Here is a 14,676-nt window from a genome sequence, read left to right as displayed (position 1 = left end):
CTAAACCAGCAAAAAAAAGCAAATAATGTTTGTACTAGAAGAAAAGAAGAGGCAATACATGAGTAGCCTGGGGAGAGAAACTGGATGCTTTTTTAGAGGCCATGCTGGCTTAAATTCCACTCAATAACATAAACTAAAGTTTATAGATATATAAAGCATGGACCTATGATCTCTTACTTAACTGAACTATGGGGTTTCCTTAACTCTGGTTTGAACCAGAGCATATCTTTTAGCAAAATATTCCATCTTGATAAGATGCCAGCAATGGCATGCAGAACTTGCTAAGTTCTTCCATTAGTTCATAGCTTCAATGCTCAAAACGTGTTTTATTACCACTTTGAAGCAAGCATTCAGTCATTGCACTTACTCTTGTGTAAGGCTAGGAGCTTGTTCTCAGTCACTCCTTTTCTACATAAAGATTAATTATGACACCTCATTTTGGCTAATTTGAAGGCATATTTCTGGATCCTTTAATCACTTTTACAACTTTTCTTTCAAATGTCTACATTTGATCTCCTTGAACGAAGGCACTAGAGGTGAGTAAAATGTTCCAGTACAACTGCACTGAGCAAAGCCCGACCACTTAATACAAGGATCTCATAGAGACCTTGGTGATGGATGGATCCTGTAACTGGATGATATGGATCTTGCTACAGAGCCTAATAGGCTTTAAAACCTAAATGGTAGGTGCTGAATAGTGGAAAGCTATGGCTCTGGGGTATTCTTATCTGCCACCACACGTAGAGACATAGACTGGACACACCCAGGAAGGAGCCCTGGCACACAGAAATTGATATTCACACAGTGAGACCTCTCACCCTCAAAGTGATTTTAACTGTCTATAGGGAGCAGATCTTTGGCCAAGCAAACTCCCACATCATGCCTAGGAACTGATGGAGGACACAAGTCTGGTCAGGCCAAACTAATGCAAGGACCACTCCACAGTACAACAGCATAAATAATTGAGCACTAGAGTCCAGAAACATAGCACTGTGAATGGAGGGTTTTCCTCCTGGAACACCATCCACAATCCCAAAGGAAAGAATGTGACAATCTTTCCCCATGTTCTCAAAGATGGCAACAGAATGACACCTGTCAAATGTTTTTCTTAATAAGTCTAGTTGTAAAGATTGCAAGAACATGCAGGGTCAGCTCAGCATTGCTGAGTTTATTTTGAATGCCAGTAAAATACAGCTGTTTCTAAACATAAATTGCAGGTTCACCCCTATAGATTTTTGGGGAGTTTGGTGTGTTTTGATGAGCTTTTGGAGCATGAAGACTCCTTCCACAATATGAGAAATTGGTATCTACCTTGTTCTCTCAGTGTAAAGTAGAAATAGTGGTGAGTCTTTAAGGATGTCAAAATGGAAAAGAGGACAATCATTACTTTAAAGATCTCCTTGGACTTGAATCCTGCAGCAAAAACTATTTCTTTAATAGATGGGGGCAACACTGCATCAAACAAGACCACATTTTTCTAGCACCAGAGAGGAAACAAATCAAGAGAAATCCAGCTGCTCACAATTTGGCATTTTCCTTCAACAAACTCTGGTATTTTTCAAAAATCTAGACTGGGGGTTTACACTGGCACTACTTCTGTCAGATGTAGTGGAGACAGAGGTCTTAGGGCCCAGATGTCACTGCATACAGAAAAGTGTGGTAAAAAATATATGGGCACTATTAGAAAAAATAGTGAGGAATGTTCTTCACCAAAGCTCTGTGGAAAGGTTCCTGTACACAGTGAATCATTTATGTTGCACTCAGTTCCATAATCTTGATGGAGACAAGAAGTTGTGCAATAAAAATGGTTTTAGATAGGAAGAAAACAAGAAAGTGAGTCTAACTGCAAAATGCAATCCAAACATTCTGACAACCATTTCCTATCTCTGGCTTGGCACTCCTGTATCAGTTGTGCACCAGACTCCACCTCAGTATCAGGCCTTTTGATGGATTTGGGTCATTTGACACCGATAAACTGCTGCAGCCAGCACTCCCTGCCATCAAAACTCACACACAGCATTGCTGGCACAATTAAATGAAGTAGCCACTCTACCAGCAGAAGTGAAGACATTCTACCTAGGCAATAATTCTGTGGCTGGGTTCACCCAACGCACTCCTAAGTGTGCCCTTTGCTGTATTTCACTGCTGGACACAAAGCCAAGCATTCAGGAAAGTCACACTTTGGCTTCACCCTGTCTTTCTGTCCTGCTTCAATTTAGGGCTTGTCTTCCGCTCTTAAAGTTATTTCACTGAGTGCACAGACTTATTCTGTGCATTCTGCAAATGAGAAAACACACCCCAGCGCTGACCTTTTGATGACTGTATCCTCAGGAGAATGTTAGTTATTACTGCCTTCTTCTCCCTGACAGTGGAAGTTAGATATTCATGGTCCAGAAGTTCAAGAAACAGGCGCAGCTCAACTATTAACTCTTCCATGGCTGAAAGACAAAAGAATAGAATTACTTTTTCTGAATAGTCCCATTGGAAAAAAAAATTCTCATTTATCCACATTCATTGTTATTTTCTAGTGTTTATTAAAAATGAAGTCCTCCCTGATGAAAAGAGATTTTAACATTATTATACATTAAAGAACCAACAGAATAATCCATCAGTGAGCACTGCTGGCATTTATAACATTTATTTCCAAACTGGAAGACATATCTTTTCACATGCCACATGATGAAGCCAGCACCAGACAGGAATGGTGGCCCCTGGCTTTTCTGTCTCTGCCACTCTCGTTCCCCTCCCATTAACAAACTGCAGCAGAACAAATATAAGGCTTGGTAAAGCTTCCAGACACCACTGGTATTTTAATGAATCTTTCCTTCATGCATTTCCTTTTTTTTCTTCTGTTTGCTGTGGTAAGAGCAGGTACTCTTTTCTTTGCAGTGATTTCTCTTTTTTATGACGTCCAAAGGCAAGCTCCCAATCTCTCACAGGTTTTCTTATCACTCCCCAGATTCCATGTGATGCATTTCACATTTCATCCTATTCTATTATTCCAGATCTCAAAACTTTCCAACTCTAGAAAAAATTAAATTCCTTCTCTCTATTCCCAGTGCTTCTCAATTTTTTTATCAATGAATTTCATAAGCACCGTTCTACTTTTGTCCCTTCAAGTCATCCCCAAAGTCTTGCATCATCCTAAGAACTGCAGTAGCTCAGACCATACATACAAACACCTCTGTTAGCCTGATCATATGATCTCTTCAGCAGCTTTCTGAGCAAACCCATGGTATTGAACCACATTTTCATGCTTCAGTTCTCTCATAATTCTGAGATTCTCTGGTCCCTTTGCTTAAGGGGATGTACTATTTATAGTTTTGTATTTTCATTCCAAAAAGCCTCCACTTAAATTTTTCTCTACTTAATCACATTTGTTTTTATAGTCTTTTCCAGGCCTAACTGGGCAACTGCTGCTAAGCCCCTTCAGACCTCTGAAAGGTACATTCTTTGCTGCTTACTCCCTCACCAGCTCTCCCCTACTCCTAAAACCTTTCAGATACAATTGTTTACCCAAGTGAACCTGGAATCCTTTCTTCCATTTCTGAGAACGTGTCAGGATGTTTAAACAACCCTTGTTTGAGGTGCATTTGCTTTATCCCACAGAGTCAGCTACACTCCTGCAAGGACTCCTGGCCTATTTTTGTCTCCAAGAAATGCAGATTTTCCCATGCATTTGGAAACTGTACCTAGGTACCTCTGGCAAAGCCAACAAGCTCCTGGCAAGTGCAGAAGATGTACCAGTCAGCAATACCAGGGCACAAAAACATCTTAACAAAGAAATCCCTGAAGAAGTATGCTTGGGCAATTATTTTCACTGAATCATTTAGGCTGTAGAAGACTTTTAAGATAATCAAGTCCAAACACAGCACTGGCAAGTGCACCACCACACCATGTCCCTAAGCACCACATCCACATTTATCAAGGACAGTGACTCCATCCTTTCCTGGGGAGCCTGTTTCAATGTTTGACCATCTTTTCACAGAAGACATTTTCCATAATATCCAACCTAAACATCCCCTGGTGCAAACTGAGGGCATTTCCTCTTGACCTGGGGTAAAACACCGGCACCCACCTCCCTACAACCTCTTTTCAGGTAGTTGGAGACAATGGCCAACCTGAATCCCATTTTCTCCAGTCTCAACAATCTCAGCTCCCTTAGATACTGCTCCTTAGGGCTTGTGCTCCAGACCCTTAACCCTTAATTTTCTCAAAGACACTATTCATTTGTACATATAATTCCATCCTCCCTAAGTTTTTCTTGGTGATGATATTCTTTTATTCCACTGAGCAGTAGTACTGCCATTACACAAACTGTCCACATATTCATGAACTATGTTTCCCAAAGATTTTCACAATATATTGGCAGAAAAAGGGTTTTTAAAATGACAGGGAAACTGTCTGTGTTGCTTCAGAATGTAGCTCATGAAAAACATCCCATGGCTACAATGGTAATTTTTTTTGCCATCCTATTTGTAGCCGTCTAAGCTCTCTAGAAATCTGCCAGAAATCCAAAGTATTTCACAACAACCCTATTACTTCCAGAGTTGTTCAAATTATGAAACAATATATATACAGCATACAGCTTTCTGAAGCACAAAGGCATAAATTCAGATTTGCAAAGTGATCATGAGACTCTAGGAGAAATAAAAAGTCTGTATGACCAAAAAAACCAAAAAAAGTAATGCCCAAATAATCAGCTCTTATCTTCTTCTCAAATTTAGAGATAAGATGCATATTCCATTCTGTGTATAGTGGTCTCCAGCTTTTAAGTATGCTTTGAATATAAAATGCATTAATATTGTTCATTTTAGTTACAGAATATATGAATATTTTAATAGTTACTTGATATGATACATGCTTTCAAAAGCTATCATTATCATACAATCTAGGCAATCATTGTAAAACCTCATCAGAATGCAGTGCAAGAAATGTGTATTTTTCATATTGCTCTACAGCCATATTTATTGTTAGTAATTGCAATTACTGTTAGTAATTGCATATTTTACTGCACTAATATTTCTTTGCAATGCCATGTTTCCTGATTTCTTTTAGGCAAGGGACTGTAAATAGGCTGAAAGGGAGCCCTGCCTTCACCTCTTCACCAAAGAATACAGTCTGCCACAGTCACCTCATTTCTTTGCTGAGAACCTTCACTTCCAGGAAGGGAAAAAAGGATGAAAGCATCAGATACCTTTGATATGCAAAGTGTACACAACTGTGTGAAGTTATTAAAAATTATCAGATCCTTCGTCTCAGGATCTTATAATCTAATATAAACAGATGGATTGCACAATGAGAAACAAAAACAGAGCAAGAGGGAAGGAGACAGGGAAGCAAGAGGACAAGAGATAGGAAACCACAACTGGAGAGACTTCTGGGAGCTGCACCAGCCCAAATCCCCCCTGATTGTACCATATGTGGCACCAAATATGTGGCTTTTCTCTCTGGCTTGGAGGAAATCTGCATTGCAATCCCTGGTGACCCCTTCCCATGGACCTACAGTGACCAGCCCACCAAAGGCACTGGTGTGAGCAATAGCAAAGGTAAGAAGATTTCCAGCAATTTAACTGCCCCAGCAGAGGATTTAAAACACAAATCTTTGGTTAGGATGGATAAGAGGATGGGAAGATCAACCTGATACCAGTGAGGCAATACTTGAGAACATGCCAAGCACTGCCTCAGCAGTGACACTCCCTGCGTGTGCCCTGGGCACGCTGGGCAGAGGCTCAGAGGTCCAGCAGTGCCTCACCCAGAACACAGAAAGGCCAGATTGATGCTCCTGCCTGGCCCAGGTGTGTGACACTGACTGACTGCTGCTCCTGCCTGGCCCAGGTGTGTGACACTGACTGCTGCTCCTGCCTGGCCAAGGTGTGTGACACTGACTGCTGCTCCTGCCCTCCCAGGTGTGTGACACTGACTGCTGCTCCTGCCCTCCCAGGTGTGTGACACTGACTGCTGCTCCTGCCCTCCCAGGTGTGTGACACTGACTGCTGCTCCTGCCTGGCCAAGGTGTGTGACACTGACTGCTGCTCCTGCCTGGCCCAGGTGTGTGACACTGACTGCTGCTCCTGCCTGGCCCAGGTGTGTGACACTGACTGCTGCTCCTGCCTGACCTAGCTCCCAGGTGTGTGACACTGACTGCTGCTCCTGCCTGGCCCAGGTGTGTGACACTGACTGCTGCTCCTGCCTGACCTAGCTCCCAGGTGTGTGACACTGACTGCTGCTCCTGCCTGGCCCAGGTGTGTGACACTGACTGCTGCTCCTGTCTGGCCCAGGTGTGTGACACTGACTGCTGCTCCTGCCCTCCCAGGTGTGTGACAGTGACTGCTGCTCCTGCCTGGCCCAGCTCCCAGGTGTGTGACAGTGACTGCTGCTCCTGCCTGGCCCAGCTCCCAGGTGTGTGACACTGACTTCAGGCAGGCAGCCAAAAATGCTAATTGACAATTCTGGTGTGACAACAGAATGAAATTGTTGGCAGCTTTTAAAAAATGCTAGACATGAGCACTTAGACATTGTTTCTACCAGGAATAAATGAGGAATGTTTTTTTGGTTTTTTTTTGGTGGGAGTTAATAGTATCATAAATATCAAACTGTGAAGGAAGAAAGTTCCGCATTTCATTTCATATACGCATTGATGTCAAACATCTGAAAAGAAAGAAGGGAAACACTGTTCCCAGCTAGCAAGGAACACTCTTTCCACACATCCTAAAGCATACTTTCCTAAGTTAGTACTTTTGCAGCTTAAGGAAAGAGCAGAAATAATGCCATGGAGTGCATTGAAACAAAGTACTGAAAACTCTTTTTTCCAAGATGAGCTTGTATGTTCAGAGGAAGAAACAAGATTCCCTGTTGTCAGTCCTTGGCTGATTTTCTGGATTAAAAAGTCTTATTTTCTCCTTCCTAGAAATGTGGAGATGTGCTCACAAAAAAAAAAAAAAGGAACTGAGTAACAGAAAATCTACATATTCTCAGTAAGCAATCATTATTTCTTAAATGGAGACTGAAAAAGTGCGGGTGATGCAAGCACCAAAGAAAAACATACTCCTCCAGTGAGAGATTACCCTTGGAAATCTGACATCACCACAAAGAAAGAATAATAATCAGAAGAAGGCTCTCAAAAAGGGGCCAATTTATTTGACAGTTTAGCTGTATTCTCATTGCCAAAGGAATTACTGGTAAGTGGCAGGTGGTGAAAGGCAGGGTGGAGCACAGGGATGGTAATCACAACAGTAAGCTGATTTTAGCTGGACTGAGAAACAAAATCAAATTCCATATTAAATGATGAGAAGTCCATTCTATGCTCAATAGGAATTACAGCAGCCCCTAATGGGCTGCTGTAATTGCCATGCACAAATAAAAAAACAATGATAAATCCAGAAGGGTTTCCAAGACCAGCTCTCAAGAGTTTTAAAGTTTTTCAAATGGCAGCACATAAAAACTATATACACCAGCCAGCAACAGAATACACCAAGGCAAAAATAATCAGAAGAAGGCAATTACATCACACTGCAGATTTTGTTCCAAACCAGAACTAAAACCAAATGGGAATAAAAATGCATAATGATGCAATTATTCCAAATCTATGTTTACAGATACTAGTTTATAACCATTTTTTAAAAGAATATAGTTTTCACTTACAGTTGATTTGAAAAAAATTGTAGGGACAGTTCTGTATCACACACATGATTTCAAGGTTGCTTAAACCAGAAGAAATGACAAGAATGAGCTCTTTAGAAAAATGGTCAGATTGTTTTTGGTCAGTCCTAGCAATTACAGTATTTCTTACCCTTGTCATAGCACAAATGACCAGAAAGTGTTTTCCAGTTGACTAATATACACTAGTGAACTTTCAAAGAAAAAGAAATGCAAGTCCAGGAAGGAGGACAGCAAGTTTGTTTATTAATTGTTGTCTTGTCCATGCAGCACAAACCTCCCATACAAAATAACTTCACTTCCATGCTTGCATGTCTGTCATAAATGTATTTATGAAAATACCTAAGTATGCAAATCTATCACAGCAACATGAATTTTAATTGAGCCCCAATTAAAAGATCCTATTGATCAGTTCTTATCACAGCAACATGAATTTTAATTGAGCCCCTAGAAGATCCTATTGATCAGTTCCTTAAACATTGCTGAATGAAATTTCTCTGTGCTTATGTTTTTTGTTCTCTGTTTAGTTTGTCATTTGCAGAAATTGAAGGTTAGAACAGAGACCCACTACAAAAAATCACCTAATCTGACTTTTTATACAATACAGGTCAGAGATTTTCCCTTTGCTACCTCTCTGTTTGTGGAGAGAGGTGTATTTATGTGAAGTGCATCTTCCAGGAAAGCAAAAAATCTGTGTCAGCATCTTGAGCCCCAGTTTCATGGGGGGTGATCCCACTTGACTTCCCCAAACAAATATGACTGGATTAATGGGTAATACTGAGGCCAATCTTGAACCCATGTAAAAACTTCTTGAAACACAGAGACTCTCCCAAACCTTCAAAAAAACCTCCCTGGTATTTGGGTACACAAGAACATTGTAGAAACCAGACATATTGTTCTCATTTAAAATAAAAAGCAGAATGTGAGCTTCAGGCTTATACCCATTTCTCTTGAAATAGTGTCACTATCCTTAGCTTTGGATGCTGTAATTTGAATATTTTATTAAAAAGATCATAACAGACTACTGCTGAGGAAACCATGGCTGTTTTTTATAAAGCTATAAATATCAGGGACACCATAATGAATGCAGAGCCACAAGGAGCTTTATGAAAAAAAATGCAAATTCACTTTGATGCACTTCTACTCAATCCTATTACACAGTTACAAATACCTGTATCCAGCAATTAATAAAAAAACTCCTTTCATGACTATTTTATCATTATCCAGGGAAAGGTTTTCACACAGAAGAACACAAAACATGAAAGCAGGCAGTGAGAGCATACTTAGCAGCAGGAAAAGTTTTTAATGTTTTCAATATGCTACCAGCAACTAGTTGACATATTTGAAAATTGTATTGGCATCCCCTGCCCCATGAAATAAAAAGTCTTGCTGCTTGAGGAACTCCCTGGGAGGAGACAAGACTTCTCACTTGATGAGTTTTCTCTTAATTGCACTTGCCCTTCTTTGCTGCCCATAATGTACAAGGTGTGATGGATTCTGCCTGATAAATATGCCAGATCGTGCTCCACAAATTGAAGATGATCAGCTTGGGGATACAGGGCATTAGAGCAAAGAATGGTAGTGTGTTGAAAAGGGGTGAACCCTAAATAGTAAATGAAGCCCTAGAGATGAAGAGCTAGTATGAAGCAAGTAAAATGTATATAAGGATTTCCACTAGAGTGTTTTAGCATAAAAATAATTACACCCCTATAAAAAATGGCAAAAAATAATGTTTTGTTTAAAATTTGGCACTCCCCAGCCTGTCACGAAGATTCTCTCCAGACAGCTTGGGGCAAGAGAGGCAAAACAAATCTACTAAAAACTCCTCCTGTCTCATGCATATTTATGATCATCCTCAAGGGATCACTTCACCCACAACCCAGTGTATTCCTCTTTCTCCCTCTTTTCTCTGCTTCAGCTCTCAAGGAATTGGCTTTTACAAAACCAGCTTTCCACAAAAGCCATCAGAGCTCCAAGTGCTACTGTTTCCATACCTGGGTGATAAAACCAGAGGTGGGAAGGCATTAAGGAATGTCTGGACAAGAAACAAGCTGCCAAAAGTCCTGCTCCATCACTGAATCCTACAGCCATGCCAAAAATCCTACAGCCATGCAAGGAGTGACAGCAGTGCTGGGGTGTAATCCATTAGCATAGGGTGGATGGATAAAGCATTTATTTTTTAAGGCACAGACCAGTGTTTAAGCAATGCCACAGGCTTTGGAGAGGAATGTCTGCCTTTAAGCAAATTCACAGACTCTCAGAAAAAAAAAAAAAAACCTAAAAATAAAACAGAGGAGGAAAAATGACAAAAGGAGAAATAAAAAAGGGAAAAAATAAATAAGAAACAAAGAACCAAAAAAGAAGAAAAAAATAATTAGTGTTCAAGGCATTTATTTTTATTTAAGTACCAATTATCTACAAGACACCCATAATATGCTAGCCAAAAAGAGAAAAAAATGCTGATAACTAACTAAATAAACTTACAGTGGACTTTTATAAAGCTGTTCAAGACTTTATCTAAAAGTATGTTTTCCATATGAGATTTCTTTTGTTCCCAAAATGAATGTAACACACTTTGCAAAGCCCATGAACATGGATTACACCCTCACTGGATGCCCAGAGGCTGAGAAAGTCTCACCCTCCTGCCTCTGTGCTCTCTGTGAGCACTCAGGCTCAGCTTTATGTTTGGGCCCCCATTATCCCTCTGCAGCAGGAAACTGGAATTTCTTGCATTTCACCACCTCCAAAAGTATCAGCTGCCATCATCCCATCAGGACAAGACATTCCAGGTCCTGTCTGCTGGCTCCTGCATTATCTCACCTCCTCCCTCTCTCCAAACCACCAAAGATAAGCAGCCACTACAGAATTAATGAACAGGCTCCAAATCCACAAAAGCAAAGCAGTTCCCTCTGATGAAGAAGACAGAAAATCTGTGGTAGGAGGTGAAAGTCTGTGCCTGTCTCCAAATCCCAGGGGAAATGGGGCTCAGATAAGGCTGAGACACACAGAAACAAGTGACCTGTGGCAGTAAAAACAAAGGAAAGAACTGCAGCACCCCCTGGGAGCTCTTCACTTGTGTCCCCAGCTGAACACAGATCCCTTCTTAGGGCAGAACTTCTTTCAAAGTTATGAATAATTACATATCCAGAAGAAAAGTGAGACAGTAAATTAAGGAAGTTAATGGAAGGGAGAAACAGAATAGCAAAACAATGACAAAGAAACACAAATACGGCGACGGTAGGAATTGTACATTAGAATTTGGCATTTCTGCATTGAGCAACACAATTTTATTATCCACGTCAAATAGCAAACTTTAAAATTGTTCAAGTCCAGAGTCTGCTCATGTCAGCCATGTGAGCAGTACAGCTGAAGAACAGTTTTCACTTTGTGAATTTGGAGCTCCAGACTTTCAGTGTGCAGCTAAATTAGAGCCAGAAATGAGATAATACTGCATTTTATAAGAATAGATCCATAAGCTCTCCCATTTGGATGCGAAGATGGAAAAGAACTCCTTTTTTTCTGTCCTACAACACTTTTTATATGACAGTTCTCATTGCAATATATATATATGACAGTTCATTATGCAATGAGTAACTTCTGCCATACATTGATTATTGTCTGACGCTTTCTCCAAGGAGAGAAGCATGTTCTGCTTTTTCTGTCAGGCTTTTGAAAATTTCTATTAATAGATGTACACATTGATACAGATGACACACATGATCCATAAATGCATGAAATATATTCTCCATTGAAAACAGCAATATATGCCTTTCAACAGTGGATTCAGCTAGCTGTGATAAAGTAGGAAAGCTGTAATTCTAAAATGGGGAAATTCAATTCCCACTACCCCTTAGGTTCATTATCTGAAATACACCAATGATTTTTCCTCCTCCTGGTTCTCCTTCATGGTTACTAGGAAGACAGGAAAATCAAATAAATGTTTAACATTATAGTTTCTGAAAATAAATAAAAAATAAATTAAAAAAAAAAAATGAGCTCAGCCAGCCTGAGGCAAATTACTCCTTTCAGTTCCTGCCCTCAACACAGCTCTGCAGCATGCCAATGAGGGAGACCAAAGCTCCCTCTGGAACCCTGCCATGGCCAGCACAGAGAGTGCTGGGAGCCTGGATTCCATCCAGGGGCCTCTGGGCTTGGACAGAGGCTGCTGCCAGGGAGGGCAACACCAAACACCCCCAGCACAGGCAAGGGATCAGCCAGGAGTGGGATCCACACCTGCTGATGGAGCTCCACAGAGCAACCTCCAGGGCCCCTTTTTGTCTCCATTGTTACTAACTGATCAAAGACTATTCTCTAAAAGAAGATGAAGTCTGAAAGTACATTTCAGGAATGGTCCCTGAAACTAAGTTATATTTTCTTACAATAAGAGACTCAGAATTCAAACAAGTGCACTTTCATGTATTTGTCAGAAAAGAAGAGGTGCTGAAGAATACACTAAAAATAAGTTGGTTCAATAAGTCAACTGAAATGTTGCCACTCGAAGGACTGTACTGGAATCCAAAATGCTATTTTGTCACAAAATCTCATTTTCCCACCTTTAAAATATACAGAAACCTCAACATTTAAATATTCTAGCATGGAATGCTGGAAGTGACAGTGGGAATTGTAAATAATGGCAGCAGTACATGAGAGCCTCACTGCCCCAGCAGGACATGGGCAATACCACTGTGATGGGACCTGAAACTGAGCATGCTGAAAAGAGCAGCACAAATACTCTGGCACAATTTTTGTGACTAGATTTAGACCCCACAAATCTCATGTAAGAAGTTGTCACTGTGTCACCAACGTACCATGTGAAATACACTAACTGGAAAGCTGAATTATTTTCAACATCCATAGTACTGATAGATGGGGATTTTCATCTGTGGGTACTGACCAGCCAGAAAACAAGACATATTCAGAAGACAAAAAATAAAACAAACAAAAAACAAAAACAAAACAAAAAATTTCTCCTCTCAACAAAAAATGAAAGAAAAATAACCCTTTATTCAACACTTTGGGTCTTTATCTGGCACACTTCATGAAGTTTCACTAAAGCTCAACTAATTCACTGCAACCTAGGACATGCAGCAAATACTTGTATTTTACAGAGATTTCATTTTAATTATGGCTCTGCTCTAAATTTGTCATGAAACCAAAAAACATATGTTTAAGAAACAGTAATAAACTGCTGTCAACACCTTTCTCTCAGGCTGCTCCAGCCACCTTTCCTCTTCTATTCAATCAGCCCTGCACCTCTTTGGAATACAGACTGTGCTAGACAGACTTACCTACAAGATCACAGGGAAAATTTACCTCCATGACTTGAACTCCCCTTGCATCATTTTCTGCTTTCTGGACATTATCTGTTTTTTTTAATATCTGGTCACACTGCCCCATATGTTTGGAACAGCCTCCCTTTTCCCTGCCAGGCAGCCTCCCTCTCTCCCATGAAATCCCTCTTTCTTTCAGCATTCCCTCAAGCAGTAATCCTCACATTCCCCTTGACCAACAGTTGCACCAGTTTCCTCATGCAGCTGGGGTTTTTTATCTACCTTTGGGTCAGACCCTGCAAATGTTTTCCCATGGTAAAAAAACCTCCCAATCCTTCTGATCAATTTTACTAACCAAAGCAGCAGGATGGGTTCAGAGAGAGACCAAAAAAAAGGGGTTTAGCTATTAACACCTAAAAGGCAGTAACTTCATTCCAATGCAGAAGGAGCAAAGACAAACAGTCAGATGTCTGTTCCTCCTGCCAGCAGTGGGAGAATGCAGCTCTGAGGATGGGAGCCCAGGGCAGCTGCCAGAACATATCCTGGCAGCAGCACGGGCACTGCCTGGCCAGCTGTGCCAGCTCCATCCTCCCCCTCACACCTGGCCCTTTCCAACACAGAGGTGCCATTTACAAAAAGTAATATTATTATTCTATATGCCAAGAATAATTCTAAGCTCTGGGGATGTATGTCCAAAATGTTACCAGTGGCTCTCACTCACTCTGAGTCTGGCTGTGTTTCTTCAGGTCAAGGACATAATTTATTGTTTGTAAAAAGGGCTGGGACTGAACAGCACAAGCAACATCAGCTCCTCACTGTTACAGCATTTAAAAACTTCCTATCAGGCCACAGGAGAGAAGAAGAAAAGCACTTTACCTACATCCTTAGCATATTCTCTCTGTGATTGCCCACTTGCATCAGCTGATGGATACCATAAAGATAAAAATGGACCATTGGGTTCAGAACAAAACCCTATATTCAAACTACACAGCAAGCACAAATTACCTCTGAGCACACTTCAGCAGTATCACTTGGGCAGGGAAGTCACATTTTATGACTAAGAGGTTCACTGCATGTCCATCTGTCCTCATGAAACTTCTGCCACAGCTGAGGGGATGCCCTGATCAACAGGAGCTTCACCAAGGGCTGGGTGTGCCATCAATCTGGATGAGATCCTGGATGGTTTGCTAAGCCACATTTGCCAAAAGGTGTTCCCCAGCTTTTCCCATACTCCTGAGTAACAAAGAAGATACACTGCCAAATGTTCTCCCACTGAGATCTCAAAGGCGAAACCCAGCACCCTCCCTCAAGAAAAAAAGCAAAACAGCAACCATCAGAGTTATAGCAAGTTTGCACATTTCCTGAGTTTATGTGCTTTGTTTTTCCCAGACTCATACCCTAAGTAGGAAACCACAGCCTGATGCATCTGTTGGTCTCGGTTATTATCAAAAATGTGCTGACTCTCTATAAAAGTGATCCCATTGCATCACAGCACAAAGAGCCAGGGTCAGGCTCGGAGCCCCGTGGGGATCCCTCCCAGCCAGGCTGGCACTGACCAGCTGGGCTGGCCAGGCAGGGGCTGAGCCCTGCCCCTGCACAAACACAAAAGCTGTCCGTGGCAAGCATTTGCATCCTTGCCTCATCTCACCATCTGCTGCTGCTGCTCACTTGAAAATTAATACAGTGGCTGCTTGAACCAGAAGCTAATGCTACATCTGTCCTCCTTAGATCATTATTAGACCACACA

General features: G+C 41.2%; 1 protein-coding gene across 1 annotated transcript in view; it reads right to left on the bottom strand.

The window, feature by feature from the left end:
- The window catches only part of AFAP1 (actin filament associated protein 1), a 110,170-nt gene that overhangs the window by 57,633 nt on the left and 37,861 nt on the right, over nucleotides 1–14,676 (bottom strand). Inside the window, exon 2 of the mRNA XM_084204245.1 lies at nucleotides 2,310–2,438. Within this exon, the coding sequence (XP_084060371.1) occupies nucleotides 2,310–2,436 (127 nt within the window). The 5' untranslated portion in view covers nucleotides 2,437–2,438. The remainder of the gene's footprint in view (nucleotides 1–2,309; nucleotides 2,439–14,676) is intronic.

Source organism: Fringilla coelebs (genome assembly GCF_963513975.1).
Source record: "Fringilla coelebs genome assembly, chromosome: 4".
In the NCBI taxonomy this organism is placed as follows: domain Eukaryota; kingdom Metazoa; phylum Chordata; class Aves; order Passeriformes; family Fringillidae; genus Fringilla; species Fringilla coelebs.
Note: the sequence above shows the minus strand (reverse complement) of the source record. Positions and strands in the feature narration are given on the sequence as shown.